The sequence below is a fragment of the Furipterus horrens genome, unplaced genomic scaffold, assembly GCF_987537825.1.
Source record: "Furipterus horrens unplaced genomic scaffold, mFurHor1.1.pri manual_scaffold_15, whole genome shotgun sequence".
In the NCBI taxonomy this organism is placed as follows: domain Eukaryota; kingdom Metazoa; phylum Chordata; class Mammalia; order Chiroptera; family Furipteridae; genus Furipterus; species Furipterus horrens.
This window is the reverse complement of record NW_028327185.1, coordinates 15,541,431-15,567,495: the sequence shown is the minus strand read 5'-3', so window position 1 is coordinate 15,567,495 and position 26,065 is coordinate 15,541,431. Positions and strand designations below refer to the sequence as shown.

Genomic DNA, 26,065 nt, shown 5'->3' with positions numbered 1-26,065 from the left:
CAGTTTTTCTCTCTTCTCATCTCGGACCAGGGGACAAATACCTTTCATTCCCCAAGAGGCTCAGGAAAGACTGCGTGCAGAGACGTTAGCGCTCCAGCTACTGGAGGACCAGCCCACCCTCGGAGTCGAGAGCGGCATCTGGATTTCAGTTTCACGTCCCCGTAAATTCGGGACTTGTGCGGCTGTCGACTGGGGTAAACCTCAGCTCCCTCGCCGCGCCCTGCAGCCACCGCCTCCGCCACGCCCCCGGCTCCGCGCTGTGCCTTGACGTCATAACCACGCGCCGTCCGTCCTAGCCCCGCCGCCCCGACCACGCCCCGCGGCGCTGGGCTTTGACGTATTTTACGGCGCGCCGCCCCGCCCCTTTGCGTGTTCAAGCTCCGTGCGCGGGCCGCGGTGTGGCTCCACGACCGGGACCCACGGGCTCTCTGTAGCTTTTCCTTTCCGTCATGTTCTCCACAGTCTCCTCTCCGCGGACGCCGGGGCCTGGAACCCGAAGGGGCCCCCTGGGCGGCGTCGGGCCGGGATCCACGCCGCGGGCGACAAGTAGGAAGGGTCTGTCCCTGGGGTCTGCAGTCGGCTCCCCGGTGCTGTTCTCTCCGGTCGGTCGGCGGAGTTCGCTGAGTTCGCGGTGAGTGATGGTCCCAGGTTGGGTCGGGTGACTCACGGGTATACGGGCCTCGGTGGTCCCGGTTGGGTAGTGTCCCCAGAAGCTTCCGGAATCGGGGGCGGCGAAGGTGAATGCCAATGCCAAACTATTGGAAAAATAGACTTCCGCTATCCCGGCGGGTTATTTCAGCATCGCTTTAATTCATGAATTGACTCATAGCTTTGCACTTTTCATGGAATTGCCTTTGTATGGAGGTGAAGAACAAACTGGATTTGAATCAGTGGTTACCTCCCTCCCCCTTGCTACCCCTGGGATCTGGTGGAAGGACGTTATTCTTGACTATCTGCTCAATGGCGCTAACATCTGCTTGGAGCCTGCTTCACTAAGGCCAAAGGAGTCAGGAAGAAACGCCACGGTGCAGATAGGAAGTAATGGTGGGAATGAGGACCTTCAACCCTGGAAAATCGCTCTTTAATACCTAACATATTGACTGCAGTTAATGTATGCTGATTGGAATTATAAAGGGTTTGTAGGTACAGAAGTTAATGCGCAGCCACGTTAATAGGGAAAAGGCTTTCCATAAGGAGTGGGATAAGGATAGTTCTGTAACCAAATAAAAACTTACAGCACTAGCCCACATCACTGGTCCACACCATTCCCTCTTGCAAAATTAATCTAGATCTTTAGGAGGAGGTCGTGTTTCTGAATAGTTTCCTTTGAGTTCCTCTTATGAAAAATGAATTTTCCCCTGCAGGAAATCGGTAATATTGGGTAATTTTATTTTTCAGTTAGTTTACATTCCATATTAATTTATATTAGTTTGAGGTGAGATTTTGCAGTACTTTAGAAGGAGAAATGATTTTTAGAGAATACGTAGTATCCTTGACTTTTGCATTTTGTAAAGTGCTCTTCAAAGTGATGATCTTGTTAGTGTTTCCTCTCCTTTGAGAAAAGACAGAGAATAAAAATCGAATTTTATTTAATGCATTTTTATTTCTTTTTCTGGTGATCATTTAAAGAAAGACTTTTGTTATAATACTCTTGGTAAACAAAGCTCTATACCACTCTGTTTGCACTCCTCATTGAATCTTCATATGATAAGAGACAGAATAACATTTAAACTGGTAACTTTACATTTTTCTGAATGTTAAAATGAAGCTGAGGAAAAATATTTCTGCTGCTGTACCTGCTGTATTGAAGGCCAGGTAACTGCAGATGCTCATGACCTGTTCACTTTCTTGCTTGGTTATACAGATCTGGTAGATTCTTGTAATTCTAGTGGTGATGAAAGCTTAAAGATCATCTAAAAGCTTTTTGACTATTTTATATTCTATTTTGTTTTCAGAAATGTTGATTGAACCCCTCAAAATTACCTGCAACTTGAAAAACGCCGATCTAGTCCAACCTTCTTATTTCACAGCTAAGGAAGCAGAGTTACAAAGAGTTTTAAGTGAAAGGCACGTGCATGTAAACACTAGACTTTAAGAGTCTGAGGCCAACTTTTTCTAAATCCTGTCAGTCTTTTTCTTTTTAACAAAAAAATATTTAAGTACACCAAATACATGAGCCAGAGTTTTTATTGTTCCACTTCATGTTCCTCGTTTATCAAAGCTCTTATCTTTATTGTGAAAACATATATGTAAAAATTCAGATAATGGAAAATGTAAGTTATGGTGAAGTAATATGGTGTCTTTTCTGTAGAGGAACCCCTACTCGAATGTTGCTCCATCACTCCATAACTGAGGCCACGAACTATGATGTGAAAACATTTGGGTCGTCTCTTCCTGTTAAAATTATGGAAGCGCTAACATTGGCTGAAGGTGGGTGTCATTTTCCATTTGCCTCTATTAGTGATTCAGATGAAGCCTAGTTCTAGCAGGGAGATTGAAAGTTGTGTTTCCTTTGATACACCTTTACCTAAATGGGGAGAAAGGAAGCCTATATGAATTTTCACTCTAATTGAGAATTATAATTCGAGAAGCGGAATGAGTTGTTCTAGCACAGACGAATTAAATCTTTAAGGGTTGTTAAGTGCTGCATATGCAAGACTCAGTCCAATTTCAGAAGTTAATTGAGTATATGAAATTTAGCCTACAAAAAAAACCCCCAAAACTAGTGCCTCATGTTATTGGGTTTAATAATGCAGTAAAATCAATCTTAGCTCCACTTCTAGATTTTGCGTAGCATCCTGAAGGCTGTATGTAACAATATATGCACAAATGCATGATGCTATGTGGAGTACCTTTAGAAGATTCTTTTGGCAGAGAGGTAGAGTAGAAGTTTGGGAGATGCAGTCAACATAAGCTTCAGAAAAGCAAAGTTCAGAGTATCCTCAGTGATCTCCATAAGTCCTTTTTATTAAGAATTCAATTCTAGATCTTTGTGATTTTTCTGGAATGTTGTTGTTCAAGCTGTAGGTAGTGACTGAAGTCAGTTTAGTGGTTTATAACCAGCATTTTGTTTTATTTAAATTGTGTGTGAGTGCATCATGATATAAAATGTAGTTCATATTGTGAATGACGGAAAAGTTTAAAGTACTCCATTCTAGAAGAAGGAATATTGCTCATCAACGGAATTTGCACATCTTGCCTTTAAGGCTTTGGGAGCCTCAGGTGCGGTTGTTTTCAGGCAACTAAACTTGTGCCGACCTCTACCGTGTATTGCTTTGTTTTAAATTTATATAATACACCCCCCCCCCCAAAGGACATCGTATATATCATTTGTTAAAAGCTTTTAACATACTCTTGGTTCATGCCCCCAGGCTGTGTTACTAACAAGTAGTACAGGAGTCCCTAGAAACGAGGGTGTGTAAACTGAAGCAGTGGGTCAACTTGAAGAACTCTTCCCCACACGAAAACCAGCCAAGTGCTGTGTGTTAAGTCAGGGTCCCCAAGGCTCGCCACTAGAGGATTTGGAGCTACTCTTGTGCTTTCAGGAAGAAAAAGACTGAGCAGATATGCCACTTCAGCAAAAGCCACACTTAGCCTGAGCATAATTTGTTATTTTAGCTTGTACATTATTGATTTCTTTTATTTTGCCTCTTCGCCCTGCCTTTCAACAAAGAGCGAAGATCAAATTAATTATATTTCCAGGGCTGTTAACATGTTTATGGAGGCTTACATTCAATGCTTAAAAGAGCAATATGCTAATTTAGTGTTTGTTACTTAATATGAAATGTAACCCTTTATGTCTCCATATAATGAAGTAATTTTTTGTACTTCCTAAAAGGTCTTATTTGAAGGAATGTGATTTTTCTGTGAAATGTTTTGTGTATTTAATGGGAAAGTTTATTGTGTTGCTTTATCAAAATAAAATTATGAATGTTAAGTATTGCAGAAAGTAAGATACCTATTTATAACAAAAATTAAGAAATACTAAACCTGGGCCCAACATATACTTTTTGTCTCTAGGTATATTTCTAAAAGTGGTTATCATAGTTAAATGGGTCTCTTGTTTTGGATATTGATAATTCGAATTATATTAAAGAGTATTTTTGTTGTGAATTAATCTTTTTCATGAGTGGTAATGTTTGTGGTGAAGAATGATGTGACAATAAGGAAGATTTTGGTATAAGGAAAGTTTAACAGTTGCTGTTATGCGTATGCTGAGATGAACAGTGTATCATATTTTTGTTCAGACGATGATCAGCTGACTGTTCACATAGATGAAGGTGGATGGGCTTGTCTGGTCTGCAAAGACAAAGTCATTATTTGGAAGATTGCTCTGTCACCTATTTCTAAGGTAATGGCTCTTTAGAGAGATAAAGGAGATAAGGGGGAGGGGGACCAATTGGCTCTTGATTTTTACCCTGAGTTTTCAGAGTTGTTAGAAGACAGTGATCTGAATCTATTCAGGTGTCATGGATTTGCATTGTCATAGTGATAGGAGATACTGAGCGTGCACACATTTGTGTACTGGGAAGAAAGTTTCTCATTTTTAATAATTTTTCAGTAAGATCCATGTTATTTACATTTAGTAAAACTAGAGACATTGAAAAAAATTTTAATTCTCACCCAAGATTATGTTTTTATTTTTTATTTATTTATTTATTTTTTGATGGGGTGGAGAGACAGAGAAGCATCAATGTGAGGGAGAAACATTGATAGGTTGCCTCCCGTATTTCCCCATCTGGGGATGAAATTCACAACCTAGGTATGTGCCCTGGCTGGGGATCGAACCGCAGCCTTTTGGCACACAGGACGATGCTCCAACTAACTGAGCCACTGTCCAGGGCGAGATATTGTAGTAGGAGCATAGTGAGGGACAAGTCCTGGTGGTGGGGGGCATAATGGGTCAGCAGAGGGAGTCTGATATTCAGCTGAGTCTAAGAAATATATTCTAGGCAACTTAATATAATCACTCTGTAGTCATGCTGATTTTGAATGTCAAATAAGTCAAGACTAGATTGGGAAAATTCCATAGAAAGCTACATACTTCTCTTAACCAATAGACTTTTTTCAGTCCAGGAAGAGATTGAACTAGTTAATATTCAGGATCTGGTCTAGTTCTTAAGTTTTCCTGATTTTATATTGCTTAAGAAACTTTGTTTTTAAATTACTGAAAGCCATGATAAAAGCCTGATCAAAAATTGTGAGAAGTATATTTGTAGAATGATATTTCCAGCAATGAATCAAAATGTGTAAAGTATGTAGAGAAAGGAAGTAGTGAAGTCAGACACATACTCAAAAAATTGAATTTGATGTGAAAAGTCTTTTGTTTGGTTTTGTTTTGCAGTTATCTGTTTGCAAAGAACTTCAGCTGCCACCCAGTGATTTCCACTGGAGTGCTGACTTGGTGGCTCTCTCTTACTCTGTTCCCTTAGGTGAAGCACATTCTACTCAGGTAGGTGACTTAAATGCTTATTGAAATAATTTTTTTTTTTTCAAATGAGAGAGTTCTAAAGTTGGAGGGATCATCTGACCTAATTCTGAGACATAACTTTAAAGTTACAGGAATTAAGACACTGGGATTAGCAATAGGCACATAGAGCAGCGAAACAGAACAGAATAGATAGATACCCACACAAAGGTGGCCCTTTGATCTTTGACAGAGGTACAAAAGCAATTCAGTGGAATAAATATGGTCTTTTCAGTAAATGGTGTTGGAACCATTGCTGAGCCTTATGCAGAAAGAAAGAAAGAAAGAAAAAAGACTCTGCCCCTGAGCCTCATACCTTATACAAAGATTAACTCAAAATAGATCAAGATAAAAATGTAAAATGTAAAACTAAATCTTGTAGAAGAAAACAGGAGGAAATCATTATGACCTGGGATTTGAAGAAGAGTTCCTGGAAACCACCAAAAGCATGATTCATAAAGGAAAAATGGATAAATTGCACTTTGGTGAAATTAAAACCTTGGCTCTGCCAAGGACAATGACCAGAAAATGAAGGGACAAGCTACAGACTGGGAGAAAATATTTGTAAATGAAATATTCAACAAGAGACTAATACCCAGAACATAAAAAGAGCTCTCAAAGCTTAGTAAGGAAACAACTCAATTTAAGAACAGCATAGGGCTTGAGCAGATGCTTTCCCAAAGGGGATATAAAGATGTCAGATAAGCATGGGAGATGTTCACATCAATAGCTATTAGCAAAACGCAAATCAAAACAATGAGATACCACTGCCCGCCTATTACAGTGGCTAGAACAACAAGTGCCGATACTTCCAAGTGCTCACAAGGATGTAGAGCAGCTGTAAGTCATGTTGCTGATGGGAACGGAAATATGGGATAGCCACTTGATTTTCACTGTCTTGTAAGGTTAAAAACACTTAACCATATGACCCAACAGATTCATTCCTGGCTATTGACCTTAGAGCAATTAAAACGTATGTTCACATAAAACAATACACAAATGTCATAGCAGTTTTATTTACAGTAGCCCAAAGTGGAAACAACCCAAATGTCCTTTAGCAAGTAAATGGATAAACAAACCAGTTCAGCCATAGCATGGAACACTACTCAGCGGTAAAAAGAAATGAGCTATTCACACATGCAACAACCCGGATGAATCCCAGATACATTATGCTAGTAAGGCAAGCCAGTGTCAAAAGGTTACGTTCTATATGATTTTATTTGACATTCTGGGAAAGATGAGACTAATGATGGAAACAGCAGTTGCCGGGAGTTAGGATGGGGGTAGAGTGTGACTCTTAACAGAATTTTGGTCTAGGGAATTCTGGGGGCTCATGGAATTGTTTTGTGTCCTTATTTTGCTGTGGTAGTTAACATGAGTCTATACGTGTTGAAATTCATACAACTGTACAACAAAAAGTCAATTTTACTATACGATGATTTTTTTAATATAGAGAGAAGTTTTTACTTACGATTTTTCCTAATCAAACAGTAAATTGCCCTGGTTTTTTAATAATAATTTCATCAGATTACGCCCAGTTATTGGGTCCTTTTATTGTGACTGCTGAGAGTCTTCATCTTGTTTCCAGTCCGTTGCAGTCATGGTTGCCACCAGGGAAGGATCCATCCGCTATTGGCCGAGTCTCGCCAGTGAAGACACCTACGTAGAGACTTCTGTAGATTCGGGAGGTGATAAGACTTACAATTTTCTAACAGCAGTGCAGGTACACGGTGGATATTTTATATTTATTGGAAAGCTGTGATGTGGCTTGGGAGTGGGATTTGAAGGACTAAAAAAATGCAGGGTTTTGACCATTCAAGCCAGGGAGGGATCTACAAGAGACAAGGACACAGGGCCTATGATTTGAACAGTTAAAAAAGGAAAGCCCTGCTTGTTGACCTCTAAAGTATCAATACTCAATAGTAGCTTGTGGGGGTCAGTTCTTTCAGGGACGTTTTACAAGAGTCACTTAAAAACCCTTAGACACAATGCAGAATGGTTTGCGAATGTATGCGCTGCAGGTTTACCAAAGGAATAAAATCTGATGGTTGATTTGTCAAACCTGCAATATGGTGAACGTGTAATTTAAAAATCAGGAAAAAAGATGCAGTTAAAAATATAAAACTACAGCCAAAGTTTTTCTATGTAGAATTAATAATAAGTGAATGGATTCATAAGTTAATGATTTTAGTAACATTATTCCTTTATTTACTCTTTTAGATTTATTTTAAGGTATAGGTGATTTTTCTCTGTATCCAGGCATTTTGTGTTAATTTTCTTTATCTTATTCCTAGATGTGTAACTGAACCAATTTCATTATATTTGCCCTCAGGAAGGAAGTTTTATTTTGTCCTCATCTGGAGGCCAACTGGTTCGGCTGACACCTGAAAGCTCAGGAAAAATTCATCAGCACATCCTGACTCAGGGGCAAGGCGTGCTTTCGGGGATTGGTCGGAAGGTTTCCTCTCTTTTGGGAATTTTATCTGCTAGTAGTGATCTCATAGTAAGTTGACACAATAACTTTGTTTTACAAGCTTGTTTCTTGGTGAAATCATACATAGGATTTCCCTGTGAAGTTGGTGTTGCCTCCATGTGAACAGCAGTGTACTGAAGTTACACTTCTGATATTTTCATTGAAACAATTTTATGATGATGATCAAATGAGTTTATACAAACCCCTTTACATACCCTACAACGTTGATGTTCTCAAGGCATACAGATTGTCTTATAAGTGCTGCATTCTTTGAATTAAAACTGTTCGGTAGTAGAAGGGTAAATGTGTTTTAATGACTGATTTTACTTTCTAGACTTAACCAAAAGTGTTCTCCACTCCCATGGCTGCAGCTCTGTGTGGATGACTCAAATCTAGATCCATTGGCTGGGCTTCCTCGAGCTCTGGAAGAATGAAGGGAGGATGATGGGCACCAATATTTATGGAGCATCTGCTCTGTTAAGTCGTGATTTTTAGGGGTTGGGGAGTGTCTCTCCTGTAGCATATTAATTATTTACCAGGTTCGATAGATTTGGCTTCTATATTGCATTTCCACCCACATCTTCCTGCTTCCTTTGTAAGCCCTTATCCATCCATACTCTTGGTGCCCTTCCTGTAAGCTCTTGGTGCCAGTCCACTTTCCTCACTGTTGGTTCCTTATCCCATTAGTGGCCAGAGTCACAGTGCAGGCGAATTGGAGACAATTAGGGTTTTAACTAACTGTATAGGCAGTGTCCTTGGAAGTCCCTCATATGTTTTTTGCTTCAGTAATATCTGGACAGAACAGACTCAAGGATGCTGCTTCTTCCAGCCTCTGACCACCCTCCAGTCTCTTTTTTCCAGTCTTAGCCATCCTCAGCCTCCAAGACCAGCCAACACTTTTTTTTTACCTTAACTCCTTATTGCCGAACAGCCATGAGCTCCAGCCGAGGTGGAGGCTGCCATCAACCACCTGGTCAACCTGCATCTGAAGGCCTCCCACACCTGCCTCTCTCCGGGCTTCTATTTCCATCACAACGATGTGGCCTGCGGTGGGGTCAGGGGGAGGGGCACTTCTTCCCAGAGTTGGCCAAGAAGAAGCGCGAGGGCGCCGAGTGCCTCTTAAAAATGTAAAACCAGGGCAGTAGCCGTGTTCTTTTCCAAGACGTGCTGAAGCCTTCCCAAGATGAGTGGGGTAAAGGTCAGGACACCATGGAAGCCTCCATGGCCTTGGAGAAGAACCTGAACTGGGCCTTGGATCTGCATGCCCTGGGTTCTGCCCACACAGACCCTCAGCTCTGCCTTCCTGGAGAACCACTTCCTGGATGAGCAGATGAAACTCATCCCAAAGATGGGTGACACCTGGCTCACCTCTGCAGGCTTGCTGGCCCCCAGGTGGTGTTGGGTGAATCTTTCTTCGAAAGGCTCACCCTCAAGCACGACTAGGAGCTTGTGGAGCCCAGAAGCCTTTGGAGGGGACCCGCTGCATTCCCCTGGTGTCTGGTTTCTGCCTGAGCCTCTCCCTGCAACGACTACACATCCTTTTCAACACCCTAGGGCCTGTCCCATGCATTGGACCAAATGGAGACAATAAAGCTTTGCAGCAAAAACAAAATTAACATTCGTGCATATGCAACTTAAAAAAAAATCTATACTTCATAAGCAAACATATGCTTAAAAGGCAAATTAACATACTGTTGAGTACATACATTCCTGCCAGGTTCATTTTCCTGTGACAGCTCTATTCCCAAGCCAGGGCCGTTGGTAACATCTGCCTTGCTTACTAGGTTTACAAAATTATGTTCAAGACTCTGTGGCCCTCATTTCTCCTTTGAGCCACAGTTTTGCCTCTTTTTGGTTGTGATCTACATTCCAGTTTAACATACGGCTAGTTCTCTGAAGACCCCCCATTTCCCACCTCCCGACTCTGCTCTTCGTGGGCTTTCTGCTTTTATTTCTGCTTTCAGGATCTGTTTCAGGATAACTGCTTCCTTGGAATCCTATGTGAAGAATTCTGCTAGGGGTACTGATCAAGTACCATACAATATATGAAATTTGAATGTCAGAAAAACAGTTTATTACATTATAACTTGATCTATAAACTTGACTTTATTTTTCCTTTCTGTACAGCTTTCAGGTGTCCTTTGGGACAGAGAGAGATCAAGCTTGTATAGCCTGACAAGTTCAAGCATCAATAAATGGGAATTGGATGAGTTTTCAGAAAAACAAGTACATAGTTGGGATACAACTAGAGCCCTGAAGGAAAACATTACTGAAGCTATTTGGGTAAGGAACAATGATATTCATTCCTAATTCCTTTAGTTGTTTTATTCATAATAACATTTTAACATAATACACAAACATACAGTTTGTATTTAGCCATCAGATAAATTGGGTATGCAATCTCTAGAAATATTGTAACACTGATTCATTTAATTTTTAAAATACATTATTTATTCAGTAATGAGCTACTATTGATGAGGCACCTTAGTAGGTGCTGGAGATACAAAGGTGAAAAATGATTCCTATACTCAAGGAGCTAATATTATTGATATTTTCACACAGGGATCTGAAAGTAACTATGAGGGTATTAAAGAAGGGGTCAACATTCGGTATCTGGATTTGAAGCAAAACTGGTAAGCAATTTGTCATAAAGAATATAGGTAGGTGTTTGGGAAAATAAACTGATATTTATTATGAAGTGATGAGCAGTCTTACTCTGTTGTCTAGCACTAACGTTGTCATACTTTCGTGCTCACTGCGCAGTCCTGCGTTCGCTCGTTCCTCTGAGAGAGAGGAGCGGTTCCCACCCTCGTTGCCCTCGTTAGAGACACAGCTTTTCTGCTCTCACAGCCACAGCTTCTCTCCCCTGCAGCGGGGCTCACGTGGTCAGCTTTCTTCTCCCAGGGCAGATGCTGGGAACACTCCTCCAGCCCTTTTCCTGTTGCCCAGGGAGCCTTAGTAAGCCGGTTGGCGGCCTTACTGAGTAGAGGAAGGATGGGGTGAGGGTTTTTCTTGGCAGGACAAGTTAACACCCAGCCATGTTTTGTGCTCAGAGTGAATTTTCTCTTAGAAACGATGCTCAAAATGCTGCTTAATTAAGATCCCAGGTTAGTCTGATAAAGCTAGTTTACCCCACATGATTACTTAGCTTTAAAACCAATGGCGATATGGACCTTAAAAACCGTTTGTAATGTGGTTTCTGTGAGGACATCCATAACGAGTGCAAATATGTGACTTGTAATCCTTCAGAACGCAACTTGCCAGAGTTAATAACTCTCTATGTGTTTTACTTATTTATTTTTAGAGGGGAAGGGAGAGAGAAAGAGGGAGAGAAACATCGGTGTGTGGTTGCATTTCACGCGCTTCCAACTGCAGACCTGACCCACAACCCAGGCCTGTGCCCGAGTGGGAATCGAACTGGTGACTCTTTGGTTTGCAGGCCGGAGCTCAATCCACTGAGCCACACCAGCCAGGGCTATCTTTATGTGTTTTAGAATAATTAAGTTTTGTGGAGCAAATTTACTTGTTTTTTTGGAAGCATATTGCAGTTTCCTAATTTTTCTCTCTCAGTCTATCAGGATCCTTCACCTTACAGAAACTATCAAAGAAGTAAAATTAATAATATTTATTTAATTTCCATGAACAGTTTAATTGAATACAGTTTACCAGTCTTCATTTACCTTTACTGGGCTTTCAGAAATTTAGAACTGCTGCTGGACACAGCTTGCTGTGGGCACATGGGACGGACATTTTTCACATGGGTTTTAGAATGGAGACATGGTTTGAGAATGGAGAATAGCAACATGCTTAGGAACTGCTCTCTTGGGTCAGAGCCAGGGCTCCTCCCCCAGTGCTATCATGACAACAAGCTTCTTCTGAGGCTGTGAGGCCGACAAGTATTCTCCTCTTGACCCTCCCCACCTTTACTCCAAGTTATCCAATCATCTCTCTCTTGGGTCCTCAAGGTGTGGTGACCCCTGCTGAGTGTTCTGCATAGAGATGGGTTTCTTCTATTTAAAAATAAGTGTTTGTTTTCCTGGTACTCATTGATTGGTTACTCCTTCTGACCAGAGCTACAGCTTAGGCTTATATTTTCAGTGAGTGGGCTTATAAATATTACTGACACAAATCTCAGAGACCTGCATTTTAGATGTAAAATTTAGATTTTTAAAATCCTAAATATGTTACCTTTCCTCACATAAAAATTGGCCACATTTTTACTGATTTGCAAAATTGTGATTATCTTCCTGTCATCTTTACCACCTAAAATATTTTCATGGTTTTTTATTTTTTACATGAAGATTTTTTTAAGTAAAGATGTCAAACGTTTACACACAGGTTTTTGTGCGAACACGTTTTTATTTTCCTTGGGCCGGTATCTAGGAGTGGGGTTGGTAGGTCGGGTGGTTAGGGTGTGTTTATAAGAAAACGCCAGACCGTTTTCCAAAGAGACCGCAGCTCTTTCTCTTGCACCGACCAGCGACGGGCTCCTGGTGCTGGCCGCGGCGTGGCACCCAGCAGACAGTCCGTGTCTCGTCTACTACTCTCTGATAACCGTGGAGGACAGCGGCGGCCAGGCGTCGGGTGCAGTAAATGTAGAAGTCACTCAGTATAACCCACCCTTCCAGGTACGATTGCTGGCTCTGAGTTCGTCACAAAGCGGTGATAACATGCTGAGTTTTCTTTCCCTAATTATTGCAGGGTCAGAGTCTTTGAGAGACCGTCTGCAGGGGCTTAGATATATATTTAAGGAGCTACTTTTTAGACATTGCATTTTATTTGCCATCTCAGACTTGTTTCTTTGCTCAGCCTTAGCTAGAGAGAAGTGAACGCTGAAGCAGCTGACAACAAGCACTTTGTTTCTTCTGACCTAGCGGTGAAGAGATCCTCATTTCTATGTGGTTGAGTAGAAAGTAATGGTGGTGAACTGTGGAGTGCAAAATAAGGAGAAACCTGATACAGCCTGGGGCCTGGTTTTGAGCCCTGAATGTTACAGAACAGCTCCCTTTCGGCTCGAAGTAGGATTATATTTGTAGGCATCATGAACTTATCAGAGTTCATCTGAAAGATTAAAGCCATTAAAATCTCTAACATGAAGCTTCTTTATAGCAATTGGACATACTGCTTAATAACTATGGAGTTCATTAGGAAAAGCCTTAACAGCTATAAGTTCATTTAATTTAATCATGTATAGTTCTGTTAAATCCTTGTCCTTAATATGACTTTGAAACTGCATACTGTGAATCTTCTAATTTCTTCTTTCATTTTAATAAACTATAACATGTATTCTGATTAAGCAAGAAAAGCATGCCCAGTGTTAAAACTTTTAGACAATGCAAACAGCTATAAAGGACAGTTGGAGAATTAAAAAAAATTATCCCACTTCTAATGTTTTGTTTGTAAAGTTACTTAAATAACAACTGTATTATTTTTAGCACTTGCTAATTTTATTTACAGATGACCTTTGAACAGTCTGGGGGTTAGGGGCAGTAACCCCTCCCCCTACTACTTCCCCAATAGTCAAAAATCCACATATAACTTTTGACTTCCCCAAAACTACTCATACCCTGCACTTGACTGAAAGCCTTATTGATAACATAGACAGTCTGTTAACATATATTTTATATATTATATGTGTTATATACTGTATTCTTATAATAAAGTAAGCTTCAGAAAAGAAGATATTATTAAAATCATAAGGAAGAGAAAATACATTTACAGTACTGTAATGTATTTATCAGTACCGTAAATTTGTCATCTCTTTGCAAGATGAATTGTCTTTCTGTCAGTATGTACATCAGTATTGTCTTGTATGATACAAAACATGTTTTTGTACATGTTAGTAACACTAGACATCAAAATGAAAAGATAATATGAAAAAAATCGTATTTATTTGCAGGTGTAATGATTCATGCATTGCTAACGAGGAAGCAGAGTTCAATTGCTTTATTATAGCCTCATGTAATCCACGCAATTGCTTCATGGTAGTTGGGAAATCTCCAGACATTTTCCAATATATTTATTGGGAAAAAATTCACATGTAAGTGAAATTCACATGCAGTTCAAATCCATGTTATTCAAGGGTCAGCTGTAATTAGATCTTAGTTCTGTTTCTGCTTCTGATTTTACACCTGAACAAATTAACTCAATTTTCTTGTACATGATATCTTGACAATTAAGAACCAAAATGTTCATCATGGATCATTTATAAAGTATTTACCAATCTAAAATAAATAATGAATTAGTTCTTTTATTCTCTTCCTCACATTTATTAATAGGCTTCTAGTTAAAAATCTTATCACCATGGAAATATTTTCAAAATTTGTTCTTTGTAGTTTGACAAATGAATTTCCCTAATTGATGTTTATTATAAGCTTATTCTGTCATGTTTTATAAGTCATTTCTGGGTAGCGTTTAGGTTTTCATAAGGACAATCACTGAATTATTTTATCATTGTTATGAGATAGTGTTGTACAAAAGTGGGAATAATAAAATCATACCAACAAGCATTTTTATTTCAGTTTTCATTAAATGTAATTTTAAATCTAATTTTCAGTCTGAAGAGTCGGTGATGTGTCGGCTGATGGTCCCAGACTTTTCGAACCAGATGGCTTATCTGTACAGTGAAAGCGCTGTCTTCGTGTGCACCACAGGATCGGGGAGGTATTCCCCGCCTCAGGAGAAAATTGTCTTCAGTGCGCAAGGTACGGCAGCAGTTTTAGAAAGCAAGAGCAATGAACTCAGTAGTCCTTCTTAGCAGTCTTGATTCTTTTTCCGTAAGTGTTGCTTCAGGCACGATGCCTCTCAGTGTTATGAGACAGTCATGCCATACACCTATAGGAGCTTAAGCCACAGCCCTACTGAAAAACCAAAAGGCTGGTAGGATTTTCAAATCGTCATACACATGGGCAAAAAATGGTGGCATCTTCTCCGGAAGAGGCTGGGAAAGAAAGGACTGACGCCAGGAAGTAATTGCTTAGTCCTAGTTAGGAAGAGCGAGTTAGTCTGAGTTCTTCTTTAAGTAAGGGTGTCTGGACCCCTGGATGAGAAGAATCTCAGGTGTTGGACTCATGCAGATTGGGGAGAGGAGGCCCGGGGAGAGCCATCCAGGAGTGAAAAAAAGCCAAACACATGGTTAATCAGCATATTTATCTAAAGAGGTTGGGCAGGTTTTCTAGTCCCAGCTTAGACTTTCCGGCCCGACCCCTGCCGTTGACTCACTCGGGAAGTCATGGCAGGAGGAGGCAAGGAGGCCCCATCAGATCGCAAAAGCTGTTATTTTTAATTTTGCAGAATTCATAATTTTATTTTATTTTTTTGTATAATATACTTGCTGCTGTTCTTGCAAGGCCAGTTTCTTCCTTTTTTATTTTAAATTGGTTTTAAAGAGAGGAGAGGAGAAAGAAACAGATATCAGTTTGTTATTACACTTACTTAGGCATTCATTGGTTGATTCCTGTATGTGTCCTGACTGGGATCGAACCTGCAACCTTGGTGTATCAGGATGGCACTCCAACCAACTGAGCAACACAGCCAGGGCAAGGCTAATGTTTATTGTCCTAAAGCTGAAGAACACGAGTCTGCTACTTAAAACAGCAGCAGATTCTTGACATTTGATCTGGGATTCAACTACTGAGTTCAAAGTAGGAGTAATATTATAAAGGAAAAGAAAGTGTTCTAGTATATCAAGATGATTTTCGCTTACGGAGATAGATTTTAGAATGCATTTGTTCTGTATAATTGATTGTGTATTTTTCTTTCTTTTAGGGGATAGCATTTTAGGAGCTGGTTCCTGTGGTGGTATTCCTATCCTTTTTTCTAGAAACACTGGGCTGGTGTCTGTTACTCCCAGGGAAAATGTGTCTGTATTAGCGGAGGACCTTGAAGATTCTTTAGCATCTTCAATTGCTGGACCAAGCAATGAGGTAATGTGGTTCTGTATGATTTTTAAATTTTTATCAGGCTAGTTCCCACACGTGTTTTAAGCAGTTAGACAGTTTTACAAGAGTTGTGATGAAAACAATTCTTTTATCTCTCTCATTCCCCCTTGTCTTTGCCAGAAGCAACTAATTTTAAGTCGTTTAGCTGTTTCTTGTGGTATTTTTTTCAGTATTTCTAATTAATGTGCATATATTGCTGTCTGCTGATCACCAATTTTAGACAGTTTATTGATTTTCTATTATAGAAGATGGAAAGTTGGGGTAACATTACTTTCTCTGCCTTTATCATCCCAGTATAATTTTTTCCCATTATAGTGACAATATGAGTATTCTGTACAGTTCACTGAGTCAAGTGATATATGGGTTACAGTTCCTTTCTTGTACAACTTCATGTGATTCTTGGAGTGTGCAATGAAATAATTTTATATTGGCTTGCTTACACCTGGCTTAATCTTCCCACACACTCCAGCGGCTCTGTAGAGGCCTGTCAGAATTTTCCCCACAGCCAAACCTCTAGAAACTCGCCATGTACTTTCCTGCTCCTTGGCCTCGGACCCTCATCAGCACCTGCCCTGCCCCCAACACAGAGGCCTGCTTGGTCTCCTCTGCTCTGTCATTCGCCGTCCCTTCTGGATTCTGTCTCCATGTGCCATGGGTTCAATCATAGATGTTTGCGTGGATGTGCTGCTTTTCCTTCCGGTTACTTTGGGATGGTTTTTGAGAGGGAGATGGGTAAAACCATCAATTTTATTTTTCTGTCATCTTGAAACCTTGAAATCCCTGATCTATAGGATTTTTATCATTCTTTTATAGGAGACTATATATAATACTGTTTGGGGTATTCCATCTGACTAATAGGTGAAATATATAGACTATTCTGTTCATGAAAAATTAGTGATTCGGTACTGTTTCAACAAAAAATAACGACTTTTAAAAATCTTTTGTTATCATGTGGATTTTGTAATACTGCTCATGTTCTAAAGCTGTCTCACAGTATTCCGTTTAAAAACTTTTAAAATCCGTTTAAGCTTGGAATCGGCCATTCTGCTTAGTAATATACATTGCGATGAGCTGTATAAGAGCAAAAAAAGTTGGTTATGATGAAATCCGCAAATAATTTTACTCACAACATAATCCCTCAATTATATATACCTTTTCTATAGGGCGTGGGGCGGTCACTTGGTACATTCCATCGTGTTGCAGTGTGTTTTACGCGTATAAACCATCGGTATAGAGTCTGGTGAACAGCTGGTGTGCCTGGGTTGTTGCTGTTACGGGGGGGCCCAGTTTTTAGTCCAGTGATTTAAAATATGCTGATACCTTCGTGTCTAAATTGTAGCTCGTTGTTTTACAGAGTGTGGTGTTTGAGGCCCCTACTAAGAACGAGACCGTGGCCCAGGAAGATAAAACCAAGTTGCTAAAAGCTGCTTTTCTGCAATACTGCAGGTATAACCAGTTTTTAAATTTATGGCTTAAATCTGACGACCCATTTTATTGACAGGCTGCTTATATGTTGACTGGTGGGGGCAAGTTGGAGGAATGATGCCATTACAGGGAACAGGTTCTTTTGAACTTCAGCACTTCATCGAATTGTTATTCTGAACTTGGTGGTCACAGGAGCGTTCCAGCAGGGCTTGGGAAGACTGCCTGTAGCAGGTCTTTGTTTTGAAGAAAGGCAGGGTTTGCCAACTCCACAGAGTTCTCAGCTCACGGGCCTTCATCCCACTCATGGTGGCGTCCGAGGCGCAGCGGCTCACTGTCACGGCAGGGTTAACAGGCTCGACGGTGCTTCTTCGGTTTGAAGATTCTGTGCCGTCGTAATGATGCACTGAGCTTAGTTTCTTGTCCAGGAGAAGGTGCCATTAGACAGGTTTTTTAAGTAGTGCTGTTGCTTGGTGTTCAAGCCTACTGCCAAGATTTGGATTAAAATACCATGATTTTATCTTGTACAAGCTTTCCTTTAATAATTCTTTCAGATTTGTGGCTTCTCAGAATTTTAACGATAATGAAGCAAATCCCCATTGTCATTGCATTGGTTTCCTGTGACTGTTGTAACAAATTATAAACTAGATGGTTTAAAACAATAGAAATTTATTCTGCCATAGTTCTGGAGACCAGAAGTCTGAAGTCAAGGTGCCGGCAGGGCCATGCCCATCGAAGGCTCTAGGGAAGACTCTGCTGGCTTTTCTCCTGACTTCTGGTGGTTATTGGCAGTCACTGTGGCCTCATCGGGACGGTTGTCTCCATTTCCACATGGCCTTCCCTGTGTGTCCGTCTTCACATGGCTTTCTAATAATGACACCAGTCATTGGATTTAAGGCCCACCCTAACCTAGTACAATCTCTTTATAACAGTCATATCTGTAAAAACCTTATTTCCAAATAAGATCACATTCTGGGGTTCTGGATTTTGAAGGGAACGCTATTCAACCCAGTATTGTAATTCCTAAATGTTTTACAGGAGATTATTAAGCATGAAAAGGGATTCCTGTCCTCAAGTCCTGAGAGTCTAGTAACCTTAGGAACAGTTGTCATTGGACCTCTAGCACAGCTAAACTTGCCTTCCCCTGTTTAGAATGGTTGGAATATTGTGAGGTTAATAAGCAAGCATTTCTGGGGTGGTGTTAGCTGGTAGTCTTAAAGAATCAGACTTCACAGATGGAAGTGTGGTTTCTTAAGGCAGGATTTCGTAATCTTGTCATGGTTGACAGTTGAGGACAGATAATTTTTATTGTGGGCTGGCCTGTGAATTGTAGATTGTTTAGCCCCATCTTTGGCCTTTTTCCCGTTGATACTTAGTAGCATTCTTTCCCCCCAACTTGTGACAACCAAAATTATCTTCAGACTTTGCCAAATGCTCCCTGGGGGTTGAAATTGGTAGATAGCGCTTTAAAGTGTTGTCTGTCTAGTTTTTTGCTCAGGTAATATTACTGTTCTTATATCGTGTTGTCTTTGAAATTAATTTTTGCATTATTTTGGTTTTCACTTAACATAAATATAATCTCTTGTTTATGAGAGTTTAAGAAACTGATTCTGTTGATAAAATAGTTAGTCCTTGATTGATCTTGCCGTAGTCAACTTTGTTTTTCTAAAAGCGGTAGCACAGCTAGGTTTCCAGCTCCTGCCCAGCCTTTAACACTTTTATGCTATATTTCTGTTACTCTGGTCAGCTTTGCCTCCTGTTCTGCCAAGAGTCCATTTCAGCCCTTCTGTAGTCTCCACTTTGCCGTGTCTCTGCCTCCGCTCCCATCCTTGGCAGATGGCTCAGCCCCCTACCTCAGAGCTCACAGAAGCCATCAGAGAGCGACTCCCGTGCTTATACTACAGACTCCCCCGCATCCTCACGCTCTGCCTCTTTCCCTCCCTGAATGTCGCCATTTGCTGCTTCCCTCCAGACTGTGCTCTTCCCGTTTTTCCTCTTCAGCTGTACGTCTTGGACCTTTCTCATGCTGGCTCTTCCTCATCAGCTATTGATCATATTTAATTTGCCACGTTTTAAAAAGGCCAGTCTTGGTGGCCCTCTTGGACCTCCCAGCCCCTCTCTTGTCCCTGTTCATAGCTAAGCTACCCGGAAAGCTGTGTGGTGGACGATTGCTGTTGCCTCCCGTTCTCTCTCCTCCCTGCACCGTCTTTTCTCCTCCTTTGGCTTCCTTTGCTGAAGAGGCACAGATCTGCGCGGTCTGGGCCAGCGTGTTCATTTCCGGAATGTTTCTGTTTCACAGGCCCTTCCGTTTCAGCACATGCAGCACTGCGCTTCTCCTCTCCAAAGCTTGTTCTTCCTCTGCTCCCCCAGTGCCAGTGACCAGTGTCAGCGTCCATTCATCTGTTCGGAGCAGAGACATGGAAGTCGCCCTCTCACACAGGTCTAGCCAGTGGCCAGAGTCCCTCAGGTGTCTCCTCACCCTATGTGTCCCCACTCTCACTGCAGCTGCTGCTCGTGGAGGCACCTTCATTGCCTAGGTTTTTGCAGTAACTTTCTTACTGGATTTTTCTCCTTCCGGTCTGATCCCTCACTCACCTGATCCCTTCTCTATATCAGTTAGAATGATCTTTTGGAAAAACAGACCCGACATGACATTTCCTGCCCAGCGCCTTCCCTGTCCTTCAGTTCCAGCCCTGTAACCTGGTGTACGAGGCCTCCTGTCCTGAGTTTGTGACCCATCCCTTCAGGATTTATCTCATGTCTTCATATGAGCTGCTCCTCGTCTCCTCTTGGAGTCACTTTGAGCTTGTCCTCTGGTCTCTCTGATCAATTTTAAGAGTCGTAATTCCCTGTGCTGGCGCACCCTGCCTTTAACTGGTGGCGTTTCTAAAAGGTCTGCCTTGGGAGTTTTCTTCCCTTTGTCCTCCCTGGTTAATCGCATTTCCCTCCCAGCGGCTTCAGCTCTCCCTGAGACGCAGGCGTCCTCGCTCACAGGCCTGATGTGCGCTCCCTGTGCCACTGTGTGCCCCTCCCCACGCCCTCCCCGCATGCCCGCACCTCTGCCTTGGCGGGCAGCCACCTCTCCCTCCAGCAGGTCCCCCTCTGTTCTTCCCCAGTCACAGTGTGTGAAGCGTTTTGTTTACTCCTCTCATTCCTGACAGCACTGTGCTCGGTGACGTCTTGGGCTGGTTTTCTAATGTCATGCTTGTCCTTCTGTCCCCAGTGCCTAGCACATTCTGAGTATTCAGCGTATAGTTGTTGAATTAATGAATGCGTAAGAGTTGTCCCTTTTAAATAAATGTTATTAAAAGTAATTAGCTTCGAGCTAAAATATGGGACTTTAATTTCACAGTTAACTTTTTCATGGTGAGTATTGAAAATGTGTTGCTTCCTTTAATACTTTTGTTTTCCAATTTTATTTCAGAAAAGATTTAGGTCATGCTCAGATGATGGTTGACGAACTGTTTTCCTCCCACTCGGACTTGGATTCCGACTGCGAGCTGGACAGAGCTGTTGCCCAGATCAGTGTGGACCTGGTAGACGACTACCCGGCCTCCGACCCTCGGTGGGCCGAGTCGGTCCCTGAGGGTAAGAGCAGCCTCATCCTAGTAGTATGGAGCGGTCTGTTTTGAGAAGAACATGCTGGTTCTTTAGTTAAAGTGTCTCAAAGCATGTTTTTTTAATTTCTAAAACAATTTAATATTAATTCAATATTTTAAAAAGGTTGTAACTTTTATAGATTTTAAGAAGGGCTCCAAACAGAGGTACATGATAGAATAGAAATGGAGGAAACATTGGGGCAAATCAGCTTGTTTAAGCTGAAGATGGTTATTAATTAGCCCCACTTAGCTGCCTTAACATTTTATTTCTGAAAGGCAATTGATGTCATAGGTAGCAGCATTTGGCCCTGAATTAAGTGATAATTTTGGCATAATCACTGTTTTTGGCAAATAGAAATTGTACATTTTCCTAAGGGCTGCAGTGAGCAAACGCCAGCATGTTGATGGGCACATGCTGTGGTTCTGCCACCCCCGGGAACTGTCCCTCTGGCCCTTCCATCGCAGCTCTGGGGCGCTCTGGGGGTTCCCAGGAGCCAGCAACTGTCAGACACCTATTTCCTTTCCTGATCTGCTTCGCAAGCTAGCTGAGCCTCATTAGAGATCTAGGAAGAAAACATCAGTGTTTACCTTCTTCCTTTGACTATTTCTTTTGAGCTGACAAGCTTAGAATGATATAAAGTAAGTGATTAAACTAGTAATAACATATATTGTGTTTTGAATAAATACAGTATGAATTGCATCAAACTCCCAAAATTTTCTCTATAAATTTTTTAAACTCTTGAGTAATATTATAAATAATTGCATTGAAAGATTGGTGTTTTCACCCCACCTGGTGTGGCTCAGTGGATTGAGTGCCGGCCTGTGAACCAAAAGGTTGTGGGTTCAATTCCCAGTCAGGGCACAGGCCGGGTTGCGGGCCAGGTCCCCAGTTGGGGGCGTGTGAGAGGCAATGGATTTGATGTTTCTCTCACACATCAATGTTCCTCTTTCCCTCTCCTCCCTCCCTTCTACTCTTTCTAAAAATAAGTAAAATCTTTTTTTTTTAAACCTTGAATAAAAGAGAAAGGTGGGTGTGTTTGTTTTGTGTAGATTTTTCTTAACTTTTTATTTTCATAGCAGTAATTACTCTAAAGCCAATATGTTACGTGTTTTAACTTTTGTTATTGTGTTTCAACAGAAGCACCGGGGTTTAGCAACACATCACTGATTATTCTTCACCAGCTAGAAGACAAGATGAAAGCCCATTCTTTCCTCATGGACTTTATTCACCAAGTAAGCTCTGTCTGTGGTGAGAAACTGATTGTTTTAGAACTTATTTTTAATTAACTTCAATTCAAATCTCCACTGTGGTGGGTAGTGGCTACCTTATTGGCTGGTGCGGTTCTGGGTGGTTTGAGAAATATCCTCACTGTCCCTGACCCGCATTCTGCTTCGGTGTCCTGCGCGGTCTGGCTCTCTTCTGCTCGCCCTGTCTTGGCAAGAGACCTGCACTCATCCGTTGAGCGCCCTCTTTTTTAGTGTTTTAGGTGGGTTTCAGATTAATCAGAAAAAAATTTTTTTTTCCTGATGTGATTGTTTAATTAGTAAAATGTATCAGTATTAACCATTAGTAGTGAACATTAACTATTAAAACATAATAAACCACCCCAGAATGCAGGTGGATTAAAACAATTTTTTTTTTTAATGTACAGAGTTTTTCATTTTTAATATTTGTTTAAACAAAATGCATCTTTTGTAAACAAACCCAGCACAAGGCCAACAATAAAGGGCAGGGAATAAAAGCAAGAAAGACAAAAAGCCTGGTCGCCCCTTACTGGGCATCAGATCAGGGTCAGGCCTGCCCCAGTGGCCCTTTGGCCCTGGGCCTCAGCGTGGGTCCCTGTTGCCAGGCCCCAGTTGTGGATATGAACAGAGAAGCCCGCCCTGAAATGCTGAAGTGTCTGCATATCCCGTTGGCTCATGGACTCCAGGTACCTGGGGACTGTTGGAGTGCCGTTTGCACAGGTCCAGGCCGATTGCAGAGGAGTTTCCTCTGCTTCCCAGGAAAGGGCTTACAGTGCCAGTGGGCCCAGGGTCCTGGTTGTGACAGTCAGCTGGGTTGGCTGTACTTCTGGCTGGTGGTGACTGGAATGGCATCGTGCAGGGATAAGGTAAAGAGCTCTCTGTGGTGCCAGGCAGGTCTGATGTAGAAAATGGTGCGAAAGAGACCGTGGTCAGTTGCTTAGAAAGTGCAATGCAGCGGCTGCATAAAAAAGGGCCTTGTGAGGATAGACATGCAGAACAAGCGCTGGTGTAGACATGCCCTCCCGTCACAGTGGGGAGGGGAAAGCCTCGGCTTCACGCCACTCGGCTCGCTCAAGGTGGACATGCAGGGCCCAGGCTGGCTTTGCTACTGGCGAGAAGTCAGCAGCTCTCAGGTCTGGCAAGACCATTGGTCTGGAAGGGCGGGACAGGTCACCTCTGCCTGCCCTCCTGCCCTGAGGCAGTTGCAACCGTTTTGGCGACATGCACTGTGGTATGGTACGTCCTCCCCCTCCTCTCTTACTTTCCAAAGTTACAGGAGAAAAGTGGCCTCCAGCTATTTAAAGGGTATGGGGCGGTCAGTCTCAGTTTGTAAAGGAAATTACAGGAAGGTGACACACCCAGGTCTTACAACAGTGCACATAACCACCCAACTGAGGCTCCGCTTGTCACTATAGTGACTCAGAACCCAGGACTTCTGAGTCTAGCTATTCTCTTCACAATATTTTCCTCCCCCAACTCTGTCTTCAACTTGTGAACTTGCTATTGAGGCCAAACTCAGCAGCAGCAGGGCCATGGTGTCACTCCAAAGGGATGGGACAGTCCTAACCCTGTCGTGCCTGTAGCTGCCTGGTGCTGAGGGCAGCCTGTGTCCTCACACAGGGTCTGCAGCAGCCGGGCGGGGCGTCCACGTGGCCCTCATCTCCATCACGGGGCTGGAGTGATGTGACCGTGTGGTCCTCCTCCCTGGCCGGGCTAGGACACGGAGGCAGATGCACCAGCAGCCGGTGACCTCACTTAGAGCTGCACCTGCAGTAGCTGAGGGAGCCGGGGAGCACACTCAGATCAGGAACCAGCAGTAACTGATTTCAGAATAACCATTGGACCGGTTGAGTAAAGTAATACAGGTTGATTCATTGAAATATTCCATAGTCATAATAATAATGAGGAATATCTAAATGTATTGTGAAAAAATGGATGCTGTCAACATAAGGAATGGAAAGATACAGCATGACTGCTTGTGTTTAAAAAAAATAACTTCTAACGTATAAACACCATAAAAGCAGATGGAGTTATGAAGGAAACTTAACTGCAGCTGCCACGGGGAGAAGGCTGGGCACCAGAGGCTTTCACCGTTAAAGGTTCTAACCCCACGCATTGAGTCCTCGTGTCAGGAGGAACTCTTTGGGGATTCGGGTTATTTTGTTTTCTGTGTTTAAAATAAACCTCAATATATTAAAAAATCTGGTCACTTATTAATGAAATGGATGATGCTTAAAGTGTGAAGGAGTTTTTATTATTTGCGTATGTCTCTTGCCTTCGTAATTCAGGTTATTGTAATGCTGTTATCAAGTAGCGTAGGAAATCTTTGAGAACCTAGTAACATACCAGAAACGGGCATCAAGCAAATCAGTGATAGGAGATGAAAGGATTCAAGACTCTCCCACCTGTACCCCCAACTCGCTTTCAGGTTCTGGAAATCAGGTGTTGAACATGGAGACTGCTAAGTTAGGAGTCCACAAAGTTCTCAGCTCTAGGGGAGCTAATGGATGCAGATAGGAAAGAGCGATTTTACCATTTTGATAACCATAAACAGTAAAATTTAAGAAATAAGGTAAGTAGAGACAACAAGAGTGGACAGAAACACTGGAGTGACCCTAATCTTAGGACTGGAATATCTGTGTTTCTTACTGGCGTTAGTGGTCCTAGCTGAACTGTGCATGTGTTAGAAATAGCCAGTATCCAGGGCAGTCTGGCTCAGTGGATTGAGCGCCGGCCTCCGAACCAAAGGGTCACCGGTTCGATTCTCAGTCAGGACACATGCCTGAGTTGCAGGCCAGGTGCCCAGTTGGGGGTGTGCGAGAGGCAGCCTCACACTGATGTTTCTCTCCCCCTCTCTATAAATGAATAACTCAATCAATAAGAAACGGCCAAAAGGAGAGACAGCTGGAAGCTGGGGTACGTTGTGGGGGAGAGCTAAGCCCTGACTGTGCCCCACATGCTTCTGGTGGAAACGTGACCACCTCACTTTGTGTCACTGTCAGTGCTCTGCGAGAACACGTGTGTGTCTGTCCTCACCAGGTGGGCCTGTTTGGACGCCTGCGTACTTTCCCAGTACGAGGGGCGCCCATGGCCACCCGGCGGCTGCTCTGTGAGCACGCGGAGAAGTTGTCGGCCGCGATCGTCCTCAAGAACCACCACTCGCGCCTGTCTGACCTCGTGAACACGGCGGTGCTGATTGCTTTAAACAAAAGGGACTGTGGCGTCCCTTCCAGCCTGACCCCTGCAGACATCTTTTTTAGAGAGGTAAGCCAGCCCTCTTCCTTCCCTTGATGTGGCTTCCTAGGACTGACCGCGTCCCAAGCCTGGAAAGACTGAGGACAAAAGATCTCGTTGAAATGTTAAGGTGTGCTTATATTTTCTGGGTGAATTATCACTCAAAAAGTGTCATTCATTCATTGCTTTCCTGATGTTTGGAACATCGTCTAAGAAATCCTCCCTCTTCTGTGCCGGTGGCTTTCCTGTGTCTCCTAATCCACCTCTCCCAGGCAGGGCAACTTTGCCAGGGGGCTCCCTTGCCTCTGACTTCCTGTCGGGTTGCTGAAGGTGAGCCCCATCAGAGGTCGGAGTGGCTGTCCCCCTGCTTCCACCTCAGTTTGCTCTGCCCTCTCGCAGACCAAGGCTCCTATCTGGCTGCTCTCTCCGCATTTCCAGTAACTGCTCCCTCCCAGTGCCCCTTCAGGCCTGGGCTTCAGAAGGGACCCACTGTTGCTGCACTCCCTGTGTGCTGCACCGTCCCTTGTTGGTCCCCTTAATTCTGCCCTTGCCATTTTTTTTTTTTTTTTAAGATTTTATTTAGTTTTAGAGAGGAGGGGGGCAAGGTAGGGAGAGAAGCATCAGTGTATGGTTTCTTCTTGTGCAACCCCAGCTAGGGACCTAGCCCGCAACCCAGGCATGTGCT

At 42.5% G+C, this 26,065-nt stretch overlaps 1 protein-coding gene across 1 annotated transcript in view; it reads left to right on the top strand.

The window, feature by feature from the left end:
• Positions 1-377: 377 nt before the first annotated feature.
• Positions 378-26,065, top strand: part of NUP133 (nucleoporin 133) — a 42,315-nt gene continuing 16,627 nt past the window's right edge. The window contains exons 1-15 of the mRNA XM_090263284.1: positions 378-631; positions 2,312-2,430; positions 4,248-4,351; positions 5,345-5,452; positions 7,056-7,190; positions 7,800-7,970; positions 10,068-10,223; positions 10,503-10,573; positions 12,421-12,568; positions 14,497-14,644; positions 15,708-15,865; positions 17,235-17,326; positions 20,727-20,890; positions 22,040-22,134; positions 25,186-25,410. Coding sequence (XP_090119410.1) covers positions 450-631; positions 2,312-2,430; positions 4,248-4,351; positions 5,345-5,452; positions 7,056-7,190; positions 7,800-7,970; positions 10,068-10,223; positions 10,503-10,573; positions 12,421-12,568; positions 14,497-14,644; positions 15,708-15,865; positions 17,235-17,326; positions 20,727-20,890; positions 22,040-22,134; positions 25,186-25,410 — 2,076 coding nt within the window. The 5' untranslated portion in view covers positions 378-449. The remainder of the gene's footprint in view (positions 632-2,311; positions 2,431-4,247; positions 4,352-5,344; positions 5,453-7,055; positions 7,191-7,799; positions 7,971-10,067; positions 10,224-10,502; positions 10,574-12,420; positions 12,569-14,496; positions 14,645-15,707; positions 15,866-17,234; positions 17,327-20,726; positions 20,891-22,039; positions 22,135-25,185; positions 25,411-26,065) is intronic.